The sequence below is a fragment of the Drosophila yakuba genome, chromosome 3L (assembly GCF_016746365.2).
Source record: "Drosophila yakuba strain Tai18E2 chromosome 3L, Prin_Dyak_Tai18E2_2.1, whole genome shotgun sequence".
In the NCBI taxonomy this organism is placed as follows: domain Eukaryota; kingdom Metazoa; phylum Arthropoda; class Insecta; order Diptera; family Drosophilidae; genus Drosophila; species Drosophila yakuba.
Window position 1 is genome coordinate 6396543 of NC_052529.2, and position 17571 is coordinate 6414113.

At 48.1% G+C, this 17571-nt stretch overlaps 6 protein-coding genes across 9 annotated transcripts; 3 read left to right on the plus strand and 3 right to left on the minus strand.

The window, feature by feature from the left end:
* Positions 1–178: 178 nt before the first annotated feature.
* On the plus strand, positions 179–7115 carry LOC6533100 (ubiquitin carboxyl-terminal hydrolase 36). Of its 2 annotated transcripts, none has more exons than XM_039374179.2 (4): positions 179–975; positions 2678–3435; positions 3494–5128; positions 5476–5880. In XM_039374179.2, exons 1-4 carry the CDS (start codon positions 642–644, stop codon positions 5665–5667), a joined length of 2919 nt encoding a protein of 972 aa, XP_039230113.1. In that variant the 5' UTR covers positions 179–641; the 3' UTR covers positions 5668–5880. The 2 variants fall into 2 exon arrangements, with proteins under 2 accessions (XP_039230113.1, XP_002093826.2); XM_002093790.4 differs by lacking the exon at positions 5476–5880 and adding an exon at positions 6211–7115 and having other exon boundaries at positions 181–975.
* Positions 7116–7382: 267 nt separating this feature from the next.
* LOC6533101 (nucleolar protein 12) lies at positions 7383–8411 on the minus strand. The gene is made up of 2 exons (XM_002093791.3): positions 8259–8411; positions 7383–8199 (listed from the first exon to the last, which is right to left on the minus strand). Exons 1-2 carry the CDS (start codon positions 8318–8320, stop codon positions 7473–7475), a joined length of 789 nt encoding a protein of 262 aa, XP_002093827.1. The 5' UTR covers positions 8321–8411; the 3' UTR covers positions 7383–7472.
* A 339-nt stretch (positions 8412–8750) lies between these two features.
* On the minus strand, positions 8751–10666 carry LOC6533102 (membrane-associated tyrosine- and threonine-specific cdc2-inhibitory kinase). The gene is made up of 4 exons (XM_002093792.4): positions 9644–10666; positions 9435–9580; positions 9014–9378; positions 8751–8958 (listed from the first exon to the last, which is right to left on the minus strand). Exons 1-4 carry the CDS (start codon positions 10596–10598, stop codon positions 8823–8825), a joined length of 1602 nt encoding a protein of 533 aa, XP_002093828.1. The 5' UTR covers positions 10599–10666; the 3' UTR covers positions 8751–8822.
* Positions 10667–11067: 401 nt separating this feature from the next.
* On the plus strand, positions 11068–12451 carry LOC6533103 (transmembrane protein 11 homolog, mitochondrial). Its single transcript, XM_002093793.3, has 4 exons — positions 11068–11180; positions 11429–11577; positions 11635–11819; positions 11882–12451. Exons 1-4 carry the CDS (start codon positions 11158–11160, stop codon positions 12044–12046), a joined length of 522 nt encoding a protein of 173 aa, XP_002093829.1. The 5' UTR covers positions 11068–11157; the 3' UTR covers positions 12047–12451.
* Positions 12452–12567: 116 nt separating this feature from the next.
* LOC6533104 (peptidoglycan-recognition protein LD) lies at positions 12568–15677 on the plus strand. 3 transcript variants are annotated; one of them, XM_002093794.4, is made up of 4 exons: positions 12568–12751; positions 13026–13328; positions 13644–13822; positions 13887–15677. In XM_002093794.4, exons 1-4 carry the CDS (start codon positions 12721–12723, stop codon positions 14211–14213), a joined length of 840 nt encoding a protein of 279 aa, XP_002093830.1. In that variant the 5' UTR covers positions 12568–12720; the 3' UTR covers positions 14214–15677. The 3 variants fall into 3 exon arrangements, with proteins under 3 accessions (XP_002093830.1, XP_015049818.1, XP_015049819.1); XM_015194333.3 differs by lacking the exon at positions 12568–12751 and having other exon boundaries at positions 12777–13328; XM_015194332.3 differs by lacking the exons at positions 12568–12751; positions 13887–15677 and having other exon boundaries at positions 12776–13328; positions 13595–13725.
* On the minus strand, positions 14232–15431 carry LOC6533105 (alpha-tocopherol transfer protein-like). The gene has a single exon (XM_002093795.4). The coding sequence runs from the start codon at positions 15429–15431 to the stop codon at positions 14457–14459; it is 975 nt and encodes a 324-aa protein (XP_002093831.1). The 3' UTR covers positions 14232–14456.
* Positions 15678–17571: the final 1894 nt, after the last annotated feature.

The following is a 17571-nucleotide window of genomic DNA, read 5'->3' on the forward strand; positions in this document are numbered from 1 at the left end:
ATGGCTTACATTTTCAAGAGATATAAATATCTTATTACAATATAAAAAGTATATCATCGTGAAGAAAACATCGCAATATAGTTTAGTATTTATCGCAAAAAGCGTTAGGACATTTTGAGAGGCCTATCGCGTCACTTTGCCGTACGCCCGGAGTTGGCAGCTCCAAACGACGAAAATGAAGCGAAAAGAGAATCCGCAGTCGGAAGAAACACGAGGGAAGGAATCGTCACTATTTTCGAAAGCAGACTTTTCGTTTTAAAATGCCTGGCCGCGTACGAAATTGAAACAGATCGATTTGTGAGCAAACGTTTTCCAATCGTAATGCTCAGTTGGCCAACAAATCGCAGCGCGAAAAAGCCAGAAAAAGAAGAGTGTTCCCGAGTGCGTTAGTGTGCGTGTGTCGGTGTCGCAGTCGGTGTGCGAAGCAAGAAGCAGAGTGTGAGCGGGGGTCGAAGAGAAAAGAGAGCGCATAGCAGAGTTTTGAAAGACGTGTGGACAGTGCAGAAGGATCTCCAGGATCTGCCTTCGATCGCCCATGTGCATTAGCTAACTGGGTGGCCAACCACCACCACCAGTCCACCACACCACGCCCCCCACACCCGTTCAAAATTCCACCGCAAATCCCCAGCCGGAGCATCGCCATGCCCGTTTCGATGGCCGTGTGCGAAACGGCGAATGTCGTCAACGCAGCACTGCGAGAATCCCTTGGCGGCAACTCCTCCGCCGCCGGTTCATCGATTGACCAGGCCAAAAGCGGCGAGGACTCCAACGGCAGCCTGCAAAATCACATCGTGGCCAATGCCAAGCGCATCCTGATGGCCAAAATTGAATACGAGGAGGTGCCCAACTACCACGAATCGGTGCTGGAGAACCTCAAATCCAAATATATTGTCATCAAGCCGGGAAATCCAGGCGCCATTAATGGCTTTGGTGGCAAAAACAATACAGGCAAAGTTGTGGGCGCAAATGGACATGGTGAGTAAAGCGTAAAGATACAGCAAAATATAAAAATCCAAAAGTTGCCTGCAAAAGTGGCTTTTTTCCGTCTGCGTCTTCGTCTGTGTTTCTTCTTTGTGTGGCAACTTTTTGCGCAATTTTCCATGTGCTATATCTTCATATATATATATAAGATGTATATATATATACATTTATATATGTATTATCCCGTTTGTTTTGCCTGATCTTTTGGGAATATCCCTCCACAAATCACGTGTGATGTTTTTCCGCAAACATATTTTTTTTATTGCTCCGCCTGCATTTTGTCGGCAGTGCAGTCGACGTCGGCAGCGCAGCATACCTGTACTTTTCAGGCGCTTCTGTATGTGTGTGCGTGCATGTGTGTCCGTGTGTGACGGCGTTTTGGGTGGTGTACGTGTAAACAGAATGCCAAGGAATACGCGGAAAAAGCAAAACAAGTACAACGCCGCAAAGAGTAAGCTGGAAAAATGACAGCAGCAACAACAACAGAGCCGCCTCTTCTTAACTTCTGATTCACAGAAGTTGTGGCGGAAAAAAACGTGCTGTCTTTCCAGCGGCAAAAGTAAGAAAGAACAAAAAAAAGAAAAAAAGCACGAGGGCTCCCCTCTCTAGTTCTGTCTCGTTCCCCCGCACACATGGCCAGCGCCAGCGGTGCTTTTATTGGCTTTGTTGTACTTTTTAGATGCGGTAAATGCGCCGCAATCTGCTTGTGTGTGATAAAAAGAGCACAAACAAAGGCCACACTCGCAAAAGTGATTCACGCAGAGCAGGAAGTGGACACAAAGCCCAGCAGCAGCAGGAGCTGTTACAAAATATTTCGCCTTTTCGTTTTTTTTTTTGGCCTGGTCAATGCCTCGAACACAGTTACAAAGACAATAAAAGGGGGGAGCAATGGGCCTACAACAACCACTGTTAGGTCGCGCCAAAAATTCAGTTGGCAACACTGTGCCGCCCCAACCCTCTGAGCCAGAGCGAGACCACTGTATTTGTCAGCAGCGGACACTTTGCCAGCTTCAGCACTCGCCATCCCTCTCAATCGCTTGCTGTTATCAGCGTAAATTTTCTTCTTCTGCCAGTCGCCATCCCGCTCACACGCTCGCTGTTATCAAGTATACGATAGTGTTGGGTAATAGCTGAGATATGTGTACCTGGATAAGTACCACGATGGGAACGGTGGGTACAATTTGCGAAACAAAATTTCAAAGATATATATGAATAAAAATAAAATTATGATTGAGATTACTGCTGTGTGAATATTTTTTAGCTAACATTCGGTGCTATCACGTTCTGTAACGATGTTTGAGGTTTTGTGTTTCAAAATATAGCACTAGACTTTTCTGTTAGCATAGCTTTTGTGTTCAAGTTTCTTTGTTCAATCGAATAGCTATCTTAATTCTGGACAATCTTGTGCCTAGGTACAATAAATGTGCACCCTTTTCAACACTGCGCACAGGTGATGGGAGTGCGATTGTGTGTCAGCAGTTTCCACAGCGAGCGCTGCTCGTTTTATTTATATTTTATAGCTGCTCGGAGCAAGTGACTTAATCTGCAGAAGGGACTCCTTCCAATAAATGCATTATGACTGTGATAATGGTGGACGGGTTCGCCCTGTGGCTGCTCTACAAGCTGTTCCTGTCTCCCTGCTGCCTTCTCCTGTGGCACGTACTTAAATTGGCTACCGTCCTCTTTACCTTTGCAGACAATAACGGCGCCCGCAAGCAAGCGGAGCACCCGAACAATCAGTCGCACCACAACAACCACAACAATCATCCGCATCCGACAAGCAATCCCAATGAGCTGCCCAAGCCAAAGAGGGTACTATATCCCCGGGAGAACATACGCATTGGCTGGAAGCAGTCGGAGCGTAAATGGCAGGTCGGCACGGGCATGATCAACGTGGGCAACACCTGCTACCTCAACTCAACGCTTCAAGCGCTCCTGCACATCCCCGCCCTAGCCAATTGGCTCGTTTCGGAGCAGGCGCATCTGGAGAACTGCAATGTGGCCGAATCTGGCGGCGGTTGCATCGTTTGCGCCATGGCCAAGACACTGCTGGCCACACAAAGCAATCAGTCGGCCGTCAGGCCCTTCCTCATCTACTCCAAGCTAAAGCAGATCTGCAAACACATGGTCGTTGGGCGGCAGGAGGATGCGCACGAGTTCCTGCGCTTCCTGGTCGAGGCCATGGAGCGGGCCTATCTGATGCGGTTCCGCAACTACAAAGAGCTGGATCAGCTGGTAAAGGAGACTACGCCGCTGGGACAAATCTTTGGCGGCTATCTGCGCAGCGAGGTGCGCTGTCTGAGCTGCAACCATGTGTCCATCACGTTCCAGCACTTCCAGGATCTGTTGCTTGACATCCGCAAGGCAGACTCCCTGGAGGATGCTTTCGAGGGACACTTCTCCCGCGAACGGCTAGAGGATATGGGCTACAAGTGCGAGGGATGCAAGAAGAAGGTACGGTTTTTTCTGACATTTGTTTTGTAGATCAGTTTTATAAACGTATCGCTTGCAGGTATCTGCCACAAAGCAATTCTCTTTGGAGCGTGCCCCAATCACGCTTTGCATTCAGCTGAAGCGATTCTCCATGATCGGCAACAAGTTGACCAAGCAGATCTCCCTTAAGCCACGCATCGATTTAAGCAAATACGCTGCCCGTTCACCAGCGGCTCAGGCACAACCGCTTACCTATCGCCTGGTGTCGATGGTCACTCACTTGGGAGTGTCCCAGCACTGCGGTCACTATACGGCCATTGGCTCCACGGATACGGGCAGCTATTACAACTTCGACGACAGCTACGTGCGGCCAATCGCAATGCAGAGTGTGTGCAACACAAATGCCTATATTATGTTCTACGAACTGGACCTCTCACAGGCTGCCAGTCCGGCGGCTAATAGGCCCAATGGAGTGCGTTTGACCAATGGACACAGCACAACGCCAGTGCCGGCGGCAACTGTGTCTTCGCCTTCGCCAACCCGTTTCATTGGTCCTCAACTGCCGCCAGGTGGAGTAAACGGTTACAGCAATGGCAATGCCCAGAAAACCGCCATCCAGTTTAAGCAGCACCACCAGCAAAGTCAGCAAAACGGTTTCCAGCTGGGGACCGGAAAGTTTCAGGACACTGCGAAGCCTCCACTGGTTGGCGCACACGCTAAAGGCGATGCTAATCCAGTTCCCACTGCAAATGGTAACAAAAGTTCCTCCACAAGCAGCAACAGCAGCAGCAACCACAAATCAATAAACCAGCAACAATATCTGCCAATCTCCTCGGAGGATGAAGACAGCGAAGATGAGATGACGCCCAGGCCAACGACAGCGCAGCTGCCGAGCATGCCCAAGATGACGGACGATCACACGGAGAAGCCAAAGTCGCCAGTGAAGATCCAAGTAAAGACTCCCGTCAAAACGCCACTGAAAAGTCTAGTGCCCTACGAATCCGCCTCTGAAGAGGAGGAGGCGCCACAACCCAATCCCCGCAAGCGTCGAAGTGAAGAGGACTCTAGCGAGTCGGACCAAGAGTCTGGTCAGACCAATGGTCACAGTAAGACCAATGGCAGCCTAACCAACGGCTCCGCCTCGTCATCGGTTCACGTTAACAACAGCAAACAAAAGACTGATGCCATAGACGAGATATTCAAGAGCCTGAAAAAGTCCGCAGACAGTGATGACGACGACGATGAGGAGGAGTCCAGTATTCAGCTAACGAATGGCTGGCACCCACAGAAACAATCGCAGTCTCAAAGCAAAGCACCACCATCGCCCAAAACGCCACCCTCGCCTGCGGTCATCAAATCGAAGACGGGTATCTGGAAAGTTACGCGAAACGATGAGGTCGACGACATAGACGACGATGATGATGAGGAGGACGAAGCGCCGGCGAAAATACAGACACCTAGCAAGACGCATCGCAATCCGTTCTCGAGTACCAAACCCTCCACGGAGTCGCCAGCAACGCCAGGCGCCAAGCGCCAAAAGTTGCTTAACGGCAGTGCGGTCAAGTCGCACCAGCAGCCAAGGGTGGGCAATGGTTACCAGAGCGAGGCCACCTCGAATGGTAGCACCATTAACGAGCTGCTGAAGCAATCGCATCGTGGATACGGCTCCTCGGTGCTCAGTTGGAATGGCAAACCTGCGGAGCTCGAGAAGGAGGTGAGTTCACTAAGGAATTTTCCTTCAAGCGCTTCTTTATCTCTGTAACTATGACACTTGCGTTTATACTAAATCTATGCATAGTTCACACTTTCTTTGGGCCTTTGCTTTAAAAGTATAAGTTGCGGTATACGATTAAAACATAATTTGGTTCACTTATTTTGATCTCGTAACGCATTTGCGTCCTTTACTAACTATTTGTTCTTTAACTGGTTGTGTGGTCTTACTCCTTTATTTTCTATGTCGGTCGCTTAGTTGTTGCATGATATGCAATTGGATTGAGTTAATTTACTAAACGAACTTGTTTGTAATTTGCATTTGTTTCCACATTATCCCCATTCATTTAGCCTTTTGAGTTGGTTTGTGCGAAACGGATAGCTGGTCACGGCAGTGTGGATGGCAGCGATATCGTCGAGAGCTCGGTAGCAGTCAACGCGTCTAGTGGCAGTGACAGTAACGACGTGGTCGTAATTGCAGTGGCGATATCAGACGCGAGCGCTGACGCACCCGATCCGGATCGTCTCACGGACGGCCGGTAGGAGGCAGAAGCGGCGGCGGAGGCGACGCTCTTTCTGTTTCCCCACAAAGCACACACAATACAAACGATACGATTACCCCGAATAGTCTGTGATTGCGTTGATGGTATCCGTACCCAACCGGGTGGACACCACAACGCGTCCTCCGTTCACCGAGCGTTAAAAGTGTATAGAGAGTTGCAAAAGTCATTGCGGGAGGGAGTGACTGCACCAGAGCCTAGGTAATGCACCCGATGACTCCGCATCCGTGTCCCCGTGCAATGAAGCTTATGATTTGACTGCTGGCCAGCCCATTGTTTCTTTCATTTCCCCGCCTGATACGCCATAAATTCAACCGTTGTGCCGTTACCGTTTTGCCTGATAACCTGTCACCGTGAACCGTCAACCGTAAGCCACTCACCCATTTCGAATACAATATGCATTCCCAGTGCTTGTTCGTGAGCGTACCGTACTCATCTGCATAAGCTTCATTACCTAGCGCATGCCAGCCTGTCCATTCACAAGGTCCGAACTCTAGCCTAATGCTTGATATTCTGTTTTTCGCAGCTACTGGTGGATGCGCGAGAGCAGCGGCAGCGGGACCTCGATGACGATGAGGAGAATGAGATGGATCGTGGACGTCAGCGGAAGGTGAAGTCGTCTGGATCGGCCAAGGCAAACAATGCCAGCAATAGCACGCCCGGCTACAATCCGTTCCAGGAGTACGAGGGTCAGAAGCGCTGGAACAAGAACGGCGGAGGAGGAGGTGGATTTCCCCGTTTCTACAATCAGAACTTTCGCCAGAACTTCCAGCAGCGCAACAAGTTCAAGTTCAATCGCTTCGGAGGACCAGGCAGCGCCAAGTTCCAGCAGCAGCGAGCCCTGCAACGTCACCTGGCCGCCGGCGGTGGCTTCAGTCGGCGACAGCCATCGGCACAGCAGCAGCAGCAGCAATCCTAACTGGATGCGGATAGGCGATGGTCAGAAGAAGAAGAAGATGACGGAGACGCCGATGCGACTGCGGCGTGTGCATTTGTTATTGGATTTCAATTTCGCATGAGTTTTGTAAACGTTTTTTAACTGCTGATGATGATGAACATATTATAAGTAGGAGTAGGCGTAGGACTGTAAGCTATAAGCTAGAGCATAACTGTTGCCCCCAGAATCATCCCGAACCTTCATCCAAGCACAGCCCCATTAGAATCTAAGCCTATCATTAAGTACGATAAAAAGAAATGCAAGAAATTACATTTTATTGTTTTTGGCAGATTAACGTTTACACTGAAGCGGTAACCTTGCATCCAATGGAAACAAAGGATACCGCTTTAATGACGCCAGTAATCAGAAAACAAACAAGGTTACCGCTCTAATGTTTCATTTTAAAAAAATGTTAACCTCGTAAAAGCAAACACTTAACATGCTAAACAACTGCGCATAATGGAAATAAAGCAACCCAATATTTTAAGAACCTATGCCTAAACAGCAAGCAAGCAAACTTTGTACATAGATTTCAGAATAGACCTAGGACCCATGAAAAATTGAGTGTAATTTTAGCGGCGACCCCCTTTTATTTATAGAGCATAACCCAAACAGCGGCGAGCAGCGAAATTGCCAATGTTAATAACCCAAAAAAAAAAAACAAAAATAATAAAGTATGTTGGATGTATATGTACCATGAATACGACAGAAAAAATATGTACGCGAGCGGTACAAAGAAATCGAGCGGCGTATTAGCAAAATTATTGTACAAGCCAGGAATTATACAGTTTATTTGATCAACTAGAGTAATAGTAAATAAACCGTAAAACAAACTATGCTAAAAGCTAAATTCAGTCGGCATTGCGTTTGCGCCGCAGCTCCTTCTTGTTGACCATCCGTCCCTTTCGGTACTTGGTCTGGTTGGACTTTCCGTACTTAAGCTGTTTCCGCTGGTGCTTTGGCACGCTCTTGATGGTGTTGTTGCGGTCCCTCTTGGCCTTCTTCTGGTTGTTCTTCTTGTCCAGGCGCTCCTTCTGCTTGAACAGCTTGCTCTGGTGCATTTTCTTCAGCGTTTTGGTCTTCATCAGGCGGTCGAGATCCTTTTTGCTCTTGATGTCCGGCTCAGTAGAGTTGTTGGCCTTTTTGGCCTTCGGCTCCTCTTCTTCCACCGGCTTGGATTTACGTTTGCGTGCGTTGGGATCGAAATCCATGCCGGGTATCCTGTTGGCCTGGTCGACATCGTCCTCCTCGCTCTGCTCAGCCTGCTCCTCCGGTTCACTTTCCTCTGCCGTGTTGGCACCCAACATATTGCGCTTGGCGGCCAGATCGTTGGTGGTCAGCTCCACGATCTTCACCTGTACTTCGTCATCTTCGTAGGTCTCCTCCTGCTGCTCCTCCTCGGCCTTGTCCTCCTCGGTGAGTTCGCGCAGTGGTTCGAAGGACTTCTTCAGGTGGTTGAAGCCATCCTTTACTTCCTGACGGATACGCTTGCGCTCATTCTTTAGGTTTCTTTCCAGCTCCGCCTTTGCACGCGATCGTCGTTCGTTCTTTCTTTTCCGGAAGCCACTGAGGAACTCTCTGCGGGATTTGGATTTGGACATTAGTATCCTCCGTGGATTATTTGTCGCCTTACTTACATGCGTTTCTTGTTGTCAAAGACAACCTCTGTTTTCTTCTTGGGAGCCTTTTTTCTGGTCATTTTCAAAAATTGTGTTTTGCGTTTTTGTTTACGTTTCTAACATGTGCGAGTGGCCAGTGTTACCAGATGACCGAAATACTTTTGCCCGAAACTCAACGCACGTTGCAATTCAAAATATTTGTAAGCAATATTTATAGTTATCATGTCTTCGTTGTATTTTACCTGCAATCGTTTTTGGTTCATATGCCTAAATGTCATATAAGTATCCAGTGCAAGTGTCAATTTCAGTTAGTTTTTATTTTTAAACTTTTCAAATCGCTTTTCGTATATATATCACATGATTATATGTTCAAGTTCAACAAGTTCTTCTAAAGAAGCATTAACATTACACAATTGTAAGACTAAATCTAGGGAACTTCGTACAACACTACAGTCTAGAACTAAGCAAAATACAATTAACGATATATTCTGTTGCCATATGTATCTGGTATTCGTTTTGTAACTGATATATATTGGGTGTATCATAAATTCATTCGGTTTACGTTGCTCTCTGGCATCGTACTCACTCGTCGTCATATTCCAGGACGAAGAGTTTTTTGCGTCGGAACGATGAGGTGTCGAGGACCTTGGCGGAAGACATGGCGGAGCACGGACTTTCGAAATCGTGTACCTGAACGTACCTGCCCATCGAATCCACACTGAAAGCGGATAGGTTATATTCTAGTCCATGGGTAAGCGATTAAGGGTACTCACTTATTCTTTAGCAAATCCATACGGGATTTGCCCTGGTTTGTGTTCAATGGCGTGGAATTTATTACGTTGGGGGTACCCTGATTGGATAGGTCCAGCGGGTCCTCGCCGGAAAGGAAGTCGGAGGCATAGCAGTCACGATTGGCAATGGGTGTGGATCCTACCAGCTGGAACTCCACCTGAGGCACCAAAGGCACTCCTTTTGACGAAGGCGACGGGGGGACTAAGTTAATGTTGGGCTGTGAGGCCGTTATGGGCTTACATAGATGCAGGACCTCCAGAAAGTATAGAAGATAACGAAAGGCGGCCGTTTTCCAATTGCACATTCTTCCCCATACGGCGCGACGGGATCGCCTAAAACTACGCGACTGCAAGTTGTTAAGAGTTAGTAATGTTTCTTAGCAATCTGCTCGAGGGTACATACCAGCATGCTCAAGTTCATCAGCGACTTGCGCTTCTTTTGCAGGTGCTGCAGCTTGGGATGTGAGAGTAGTTGATCGGCCGTCGGCCTCTGCGCAGGATCCGGCATCATCATGGACTTTATTACCGACTGCAGCTCCAGTGATATTTCTGTGTTACGAGGAAGACTTTAGCAACCTGCCATCTAAAAAGCAATCCAATAGCAATACTCACTGTTTATGAACTCCTCGGGCAGGATGCCGTGCCTTAGTTCGTGCCACAGCGGGCCGTTGGAAGGAAGATCCATGTAGCACGCCAGCTCTAGCATGGCGATGCCCAGACTGAAAATATCCGCAGCCTTGGAGAAGTGACCCTGCAGGATCTCTGGAGCCATATACCTCGAATCTCCTTCCGTCGCGTGATGGTTGTTGGCCCTGTCCACATCGATGACCAGCCCAAAGTCCGCCAATTTGCACGTCTCGTCGTCCTCGCCGATCAGTACATTGTCCAGTTTAATGTCTAAATGGATGAGATTCCGGTCATGCAGCGATTTAAGTCCCCTAAGCAAATCTAGCAAGATGTGCCAGATGCGCTCCTCGGGTATCCTTTGGCAGCGCAGCAAGTACTGCTCCAGGCTTTCGCGGCACAGCTCCATTTGCATGTACAGCCGGTCGTACTGCTCCCAGGCGCGGATAAACCGGATGCAGTTCTCATGGCCGGAGAACTCTTCATACCGCCGGACCTCTTCCAGACGCTCCGCACGGTACTGTTCGCCGCGGAACAGCTGCTTGGAGATCTTGACCGCATATAACCGCCCGTCGGATCGGTCGCGCACCTGGAACACTTCGCCGAAGGATCCCTCGCCCAGTTTGGCCAGCCTTTCGAAGCACTGCTCGAAGTGTGACATGGAAAGGGTGCTCAGTTCTGCCTGGACTGGCGACGAGGGCAGCATACTGGAATCCAGGCACCCGGCGTCTCGGAAGGAGATCGCGTGGGCGATCTGTGAACTGTTGGCGCTGCAGGACCCCAGCGATTGGCTTCGGTTCAGATTGTTGTTGTCCACAGCGACGTAGCCACGCGTCTTGTACTTCGGCGGCCGGAAGCGATTGCTGTTCTCGCCATTGCACTGTTTGTGTCTGTGTTTGTCGTCGTGCAATTCAGGGAGCGGCAGGCGATGATGCTTTTCCATTTTCAATTTTGGGTGTCTTTTCTTATGAGTGGGCGAGTGTGACCATATCGGACGACCGGCGAAATGCCCCGCTCGCCTGGGACAATAAGAGCCGGCTTTTACCACATTTAACAAAATATATCTATTTTTGTTTAGAAGTATAATTATTTGTTTCAATTAACTAACGCTCCTGTAATTGTGTAAGGTTAATAAACACACATAATTTGTTATTTGATTGCATCCACTTATAGAGATGGTAGAGCCAGGGAGCAATATAAATACTGAAATATTTTCCAAACTAAGCCACGCATATATCTATTGAGTTTTGTTAAATTACTAAATAATCTACAACATTTGATCGTCTCTTTATGCACAGGCTGCTTTTTCCAAGAAGCATGGCTTTTGCGAATGCTATATAATTCAAATATGCCGCCCACATGTGGTATTTTTTGCGGTACATCGCAAATAGCAAATGGTATTTGCAGTATTATGCCCATAGGTACCTGGTATATTTTAACGGTCCAACTGCGGCCGCACTGAGTTTATTAACAACATAGAAAACAACAAATTTATTAGCAAAATGGTTAGCAAAAATATAGAAAGGTAAATACGGCGCCCAGTTACGTAGATGCACTGGGATTACGCAACGCACTCGACCTGGGTGCAGCCGAATTCCAGATCACAAGTGCACCTGCCCTGGTTATGCAATTTACTAGGCGGCTTCTTTATTTATCTCGACTGGACAATGGCTTCTGTGCTTCTGTTGTTCTCAGCTTAATCTTGACCTTAACCTTGAGCTGCACATCCAGATAACCGTGATTGATTTGTGTGTTGTTCTTCTACTTGTCCAGCACGAGTAAGGTGCCCACTTTCCATGTCATCCGCGAGGTCTACGACAGTTCCAATGCCCACGAAAGATTCGAGGCCGAACTGGACAAGGCGCTGGAAGCCAAGGTGGACTTCATTATCATAGAGCCGCCTCGCTTGGGCGACGAAACTGGTGAGCTCTTGGAAGTGTTCCTTTAAAGGATTGATCACTGACTACCTATCCTCACAGGTCGTTGGATCTGGGTGGGCAACTGCCTGCACAAGACGGCGGTGGCCAATGGAGTGATTGCCATGGTGGCCAGCTTGCTCTGGCGGGATCGCCCCCTGATTGCAGCACCCGCTTGTGCCCTCTCGATTTTTTGCACAGGACTGTACACGGTCTCCTGGAACTATGATCCTTGCTGTCAATATCAGGTATGAAACGAAATATTCCTGATTTCCAAGATTAAGCAACTAACTTTCGTTGGTCATTGCAGGTAGAAAATAATGACACTGTGTTGGAGAAACTCCCACTGACAGATGTCTCCTCGCCTGTGATTTTGGGCTACTCGTCCAACTCAAAAACCAAATACTTGCACCGCGGCGTATCCTTCCTCTCGGCTGCTTTGTGCGCCTGGCAGATTTGGAGGTCCTACAAGTAGGGAATTCGAAGGAGCCGCTGATATGGCCAGCTGCTGGATTTGGCCAGTCCTATAATAAGTTTAAATTAAGCACATAGGCGAATGCATTTCTTTTAGATTTTCGAACGATTTTAGCTCCGTGTATTGTCTTTCGTGAAACTTTTAAATGTTCCCAAGTCCCAGGCCACGTCTCTGTCCAGTGGCCATGTTTAGTGTTCCCGTGGCTGCCACTTAAACTGGCTAGCATGCTCATAACTTATTACGGTTCCCAAGCCTAAGTTAGTCTTAAGGGAGGAGCAGCCTCTGCACTGTAAATTAAGCAAAGCCAACCTCTGTGTATAAAGCGAAACCCATTTACGATTGTTTTTAGAGTCTAGTTGAAGATATCAGAAAACGAAAGTCAAAATAAACGCAATGCGAATGTTATTTCCCGCTTTAAAGTTGCTCCAGAGTTAAGAGAGAGTCTAAGCATGACTGCGATAAGAGACCCCTTGAGAATTCCCAGCTGATGATTTACGGAAATGCTGAGCTTCATGCGGGCTCTCTCCCTTGTTCTCGTCTCAGTCGTTTTATGCATTCTGCTGGCGGTGGTTGACATCGCCGCCACCGATCGATCGAGTGGTGTGTTCCAGTGCGAACCGGTGCGGAGTTGACCCAGTGCACAGCAGCACCTTGATGCCGACGAGGCTGCAGCCATGGACTCCAGCCACATAGCCGTGCGAGCGGGTAAGTCCCGCTGTAGATAAGCCCTTGTCTTGATAAGATATTGTTAACGGTGTGAGATATATCTGCACCTCGACTGGAGATGCCAGTTCCCACTTAGTGAGTGGCAAGATGCCGATCTTCGTGAGCGCCTACAGTCTACGTGCCATCAGCAAGTACTATGACCACCAAGATCAGAGTGGCCTGGACAAACTGTGCCACTTGACTAATCATCTGGTAGCTTTTATCTCGGCTAAACTCCATAATGTGTTGTTTGCTCTATTTTTCGCTACGATAGCACGTCGTAGTCCCTCGCCAGCCGCCGTCTCCCAGTCCACGTATGGCAGCCTGGAATCCATCCCAGGCATACACATTCGCGTCGACAAGGATTGCGATGTCAGCGAATCCACTCCCCTGCTGGCAGCTGCTCAGCGCTCCACCAATACACATACACCCTCATCCCACACAGCCTCCTCCTCGCCGGCGCTGTCTTCCTGCAACCCGACGCTCCAGCACGACTGCATCAATTGGCGCTCGGTGGGTCTGCTGGTCATGTGTGCCTCCGCCTTGGCACTCGCCGCCTATTTGCTCTGGAGACAAAGTGAGTTTGCCAGCTGATGGAGGACGTGCTCGAATCGCTTTTGTTACAATAAATAAATCTCAATTAGCTGTGGGTTATGATAAGCTGCACACATGTAAGTTTTGCTGGGCAGTCGAAAAAGTATTCAATCAGAAAATCTAGTTATGTACGAAATATACATGTAATGTATGTGGCATTCAATGTTTTTAAATAAACCCCTTTTCATTGATAAGCTAAATACTCGGCTTATGACTCAATGTTAAATTTTTCGAAATTTGCCTTTATAGGTTGACAAAGCCACTTAATGACTGAATCACTTTGAATCACTGCTTGCAGCCCAAGCGCCTGACTTTGGCTACCGACTCAGTCTCATAGGGCACGATGTATGGTCGGATGTGGATCTTCAGGGTCGGGGCACACTCTTGGATCCGATCAGTGTCTGCACAGTGATCTTTACCCATACCGAGGGCAATGGGTGCCATGATGATTGCCCGGATGTATTGCGTGAGTTGGAAGTGAGTAAATCGGAAATATACGAGCATGTATTATGATTAAAGATAAATTCATTCATCTCCTTAGAGGTCGCATCTGGGGGAGCTGCCCTACAACTTCCTGGTGGCCGGCGATTGCCAGGTCTTTGAGGCACAAGGTTGGCACTATCGAAGCCAAATCCCGAGGGATCTTCCCGGAAAAGACTCTTTGGTGGTGGCCTTCGTGGGTAACTTCAGTGGGAGACCACCCATCGCCTGCCAGTTGATGGCCGCCCAGGCTCTGATCCTGGAATCCCTGAAGCGCCGTACACTGCGGCAGGAGTACCAACTGTACGTGATGGGCAGCAGAACGGACGCACTGCAGCGCGAACTGCGACACTGGCCGCACTACGCGAGCCACCACACGGATAAGTGAATCCACACAGACACACGGTTCCAAAATGATTCCTCTCGTTTATTGTACGCCAAACACAAACAGTATACAAAGAAGCGCAGGATGAGTAAAGCGGGTGCCACCGATAAGCGAATCTGGGATCCCCTGGATCGGGCGCTGGCCAGGATCGGGGGACCGGCGAAGCGTTGCGCATTGGGTTAACGGATGATGCCTAAGACTAAGGACTATAAACTTAAACAACTACAACTGGACCAGTCGACTAGGCTAGTCGAATTCCAGTTTCCGAAAGCTGCCCTCGATGGACTCGATTTGTGAAACGAAGTTTGGTCCGCCGGTGGAGGCCTTTTCGGCATTGAAGCTGCTTTTCCGCTGGATGCCGCGATCGGAGAGCAGAGTGCTCTTGTCCAGGCCGAGGATGAGGTCGCGCTTGGTCGCCAGCTCCTGTTTCCACAGCTCGATCATCTCACGCATGGGCACTTTGCCGCCCATTTCCAGTGGCAGACAGCCCTGATCCACGCTCTTCATCAGCTCCTTTTCGCTGCCGTAGATGATCAGGCGGTTCTTCATCTTGGAGCTGACGCGGTTCTTCACGAAATCAATGAGCCACTTGAGCGTGGATGGCACATTGATAAGGTGGATCTCCTTGTGACGCATGGGCAGCGATTGCTCACCCCACTTGAAGATGCGCGCGAACTCCGTGGGATTCCAGTTGGTCACATGCGCCGTGGTCACACCGGCAAAGTCACCCACATGCGTCAGTCCGGTGATCTGCGTCTCCTGATCCTCCATCAGGCACTCGTAGGTGAGGAAATGCGCCTTCGCCTGGTCGCAGCTGGTGTGTATCTTCGGATTCAGTCCCTTGGCATTGATGACCACCACGCGGCGACCGTGCTTATCCCGCTGTGGCACCGCAAAAATGTATCCCTGATCGATGAGGTCGCCGAGTCGCGGCTCCAGATAGTCCAGCTGGGTGCTCATGTGCGGAAATGTGCGCCTGATGTTCAGGTACTTGAGCAGCGTCTGCTCGGCCATCGGCACACTGAACTTCTTGGCGCGCAGGAAGCGCAGCAGGAAGGTGTCGTCGCATCGCACATTCCGCAGATCCTCGTTCTTGGCCACCCAATTGCGCAGCTGCTCCAGGCACTGCTCCCGGGTGCAACGATCCTCGCGCAGCTCCCGCTTGGCGATCTTCAGCAGTGCCTCCGGCAGCACTGTGCTCTCTCCCTGATCCTGCACCATTCTGGTTTCCTTCTGCGCTGGAAGATCTGCGGTTCCTTGTGGCTACTCAGTGGTCACGCGCTGGGCATGGATTGCGGTCACTACAAAGAAAGATAAGGAGTCGCGGATTAGTCGGTTTATTTTTTTCTCATAAGCAAGGCGTATGATTAATAGTATGTGCTTGAAGAGATTGAGTTTACTTACTTACTTACTTGAAGAATATGTAATTAAATTAAATAAGGAAATAATAGCTTAGGTAAAATATCACTATCTCCATATTCTTTATAAAAGGTAATCAACTGCATATGAACTATAAACTTATCCAAGATCGTACTACTTGGCCTTTGGTTTAGTTAATCCAATCTCTGTGTAAGGCAGCAACAGCTAAACTTATTGTTTAATAATTCTGCATACATCAATAAGATTTAGTGGGGGTCTCTACCCATAGAAATTAGTTCAAGGTCTCAGTGATCTCAAGGCGAACGCCACCGGATCATGGATCGCTGTAATTTGCAAATATTTGCTAATTAAAACTCACCAGAGACGCGTTTTTGTTAAAACAGCGACCAAAAGGCAAAATGGACAATGCGAAAGCGACGAAATGAAAAAAAAATGTATAAATTATTCACTTCTTTGTTGTCAGGGGAGCCATAAACCGACCAAATGCCATTATAGCCACACATAAAATGTGGCAAAAAATCAAAAAATTTAACCAAAAAAGAAGTTGGCAAATTGGTTCAAGTTCAAAACTGTTTACCGAAAGCGGGTCAAAAAATGTATATGACTAATAGGCAGACAAAACGTTCGTAATTACGAGGGTCGTTTGATAAGTCCGTGACTTTTTGAATAAAATATATTTTTTTCGTCAAAGAAGCGTTTTATTTCTCAACATAATCTCCTTTTAGCTCTATACATTTAGTCCAGCGTTTTTCCAATTTTTTTATTCCTTCCAAATAATAGGTTTTCTCAAGGCCCTCAAAATAGTCGTTTGTTTCTGTGATGACCTCTTCATTTGACCCGAATCTCTTACCGCCGAGCCATTTCTTCATGTTTGGAAACAAAAAATAGTCACAGGGGGCTAAATCTGGAGAATATGCTGGATGGGGTAGCAGTTCGTAGCCCAATTTATGAAATTTTGCCATGCTGACTACACACGTGTGCACCCGTGCATTGTCCTGATGGAACAGCACTTTTTTTTTCGCCAAATGCGGTCGTTTCTGCTTCAAATCAATATCGAATCTGTCCAAAAGCTCTGAATAATATTCGCCGGTGATCGTTTTACCCTTTTCAAGGTAATCGATGTGAATGATACCTTGTGCATCCCAAAAAACTGTGGCCATGACCTTGTTGGCCGACAGACCCACCTTGGCCTTCTTTGGTGCACGTTCACCCGGAGAAACCCACTGTCTTGATTGTTCTTTGGTCTCTGGTGTGGTGTGGTGGATCCATGTTTCGTCTACGGTAACGAAACGGCGCAAAAATTCGTTTGGATTGCGGTTGAACATCGCCAAACATTCCTTTGAAATGGTCACACGGTTGCGCTTATGGTCGTGTGTGAGCAATCGCGGCACCCATCGCGCGGAAAGCTTTTTCATGTCCAAATATTCATGTAAAATGTGATGTACCCGTTCAGTTGAGATGCCTACAGCCTCAGCTACCTCACGCACTTTCATTCTCCGATCATCCAATATCATTCCATGGATTTTGTCGACGATTTCTGGCATGACGACCTCTTTTGGGCGACCTGAATGTTCGGCATCACTTGTACTGGTACGACCACAACGGAACTCAGTAAACCATTTCTTAACCATTGAAATTGATGGTGCAGAGTCCCCATAATATTTATCAAGTCTTTCCTTGGTTTCGGTGATGGATTTTTTACGCAAAAAATAATGCTTAATTAGCACACGAAATTCACTTTTTTCCATTTTCGTTAAAATTCACGAGATCGTCTGCTTTCAATGCCTATAAAACGCAAACCAAAAAACGCAGCTTTCTCAAAATTTTACAGTCAGCTGTTAATCGATAACTGCTGACAGGAGCAGTGTTGTATTTAGAGCAGGTGCGCAGCAAATACAAAAAGTCACGGACTTATCAAACGACCCTCGTAGCTAGTACAAGAAAGAGTTTCACTGTTTGAGCATCGCCGATTGCATAACAC

Coding starts and splice junctions, on each gene's coding strand:
- LOC6533101 (XM_002093791.3), bottom strand. CDS start 8,320: ATGACCAGAAAAAAGGCTCCCAAGAAGAAAACAGAGGTTGTCTTTGAC. Junction 8,200..8,258: donor TTTGACAACAAGAAACGCAT/GTAAGTAAGGCG, acceptor CAAATCCCGCAG/AGAGTTCCTCAGTGGCTTCC.
- LOC6533102 (XM_002093792.4), bottom strand. CDS start 10,598: ATGGAAAAGCATCATCGCCTGCCGCTCCCTGAATTGCACGACGACAAA. Junction 9,379..9,434: donor TGATGAACTTGAGCATGCTG/GTATGTACCCTC, acceptor AACAACTTGCAG/TCGCGTAGTTTTAGGCGATC. Junction 8,959..9,013: donor ATGGATTTGCTAAAGAATAA/GTGAGTACCCTT, acceptor ATCCGCTTTCAG/TGTGGATTCGATGGGCAGGT.
- LOC6533104 (XM_015194333.3), top strand. CDS start 12,860: ATGCCGATCTTCGTGAGCGCCTACAGTCTACGTGCCATCAGCAAGTAC. Junction 13,329..13,643: donor CTATTTGCTCTGGAGACAAA/GTGAGTTTGCCA, acceptor CACTGCTTGCAG/CCCAAGCGCCTGACTTTGGC. Junction 13,823..13,886: donor ATGTATTGCGTGAGTTGGAA/GTGAGTAAATCG, acceptor TCATCTCCTTAG/AGGTCGCATCTGGGGGAGCT.
- LOC6533105 (XM_002093795.4), bottom strand. CDS start 15,431: ATGGTGCAGGATCAGGGAGAGAGCACAGTGCTGCCGGAGGCACTGCTG.
- LOC6533100 (XM_002093790.4), top strand. CDS start 642: ATGCCCGTTTCGATGGCCGTGTGCGAAACGGCGAATGTCGTCAACGCA. Junction 976..2,677: donor TGTGGGCGCAAATGGACATG/GTGAGTAAAGCG, acceptor TTACCTTTGCAG/ACAATAACGGCGCCCGCAAG. Junction 3,436..3,493: donor GCGAGGGATGCAAGAAGAAG/GTACGGTTTTTT, acceptor TATCGCTTGCAG/GTATCTGCCACAAAGCAATT.
- LOC6533103 (XM_002093793.3), top strand. CDS start 11,158: ATGGTTAGCAAAAATATAGAAAG. Junction 11,578..11,634: donor TCGCTTGGGCGACGAAACTG/GTGAGCTCTTGG, acceptor CTATCCTCACAG/GTCGTTGGATCTGGGTGGGC. Junction 11,820..11,881: donor ATCCTTGCTGTCAATATCAG/GTATGAAACGAA, acceptor TGGTCATTGCAG/GTAGAAAATAATGACACTGT.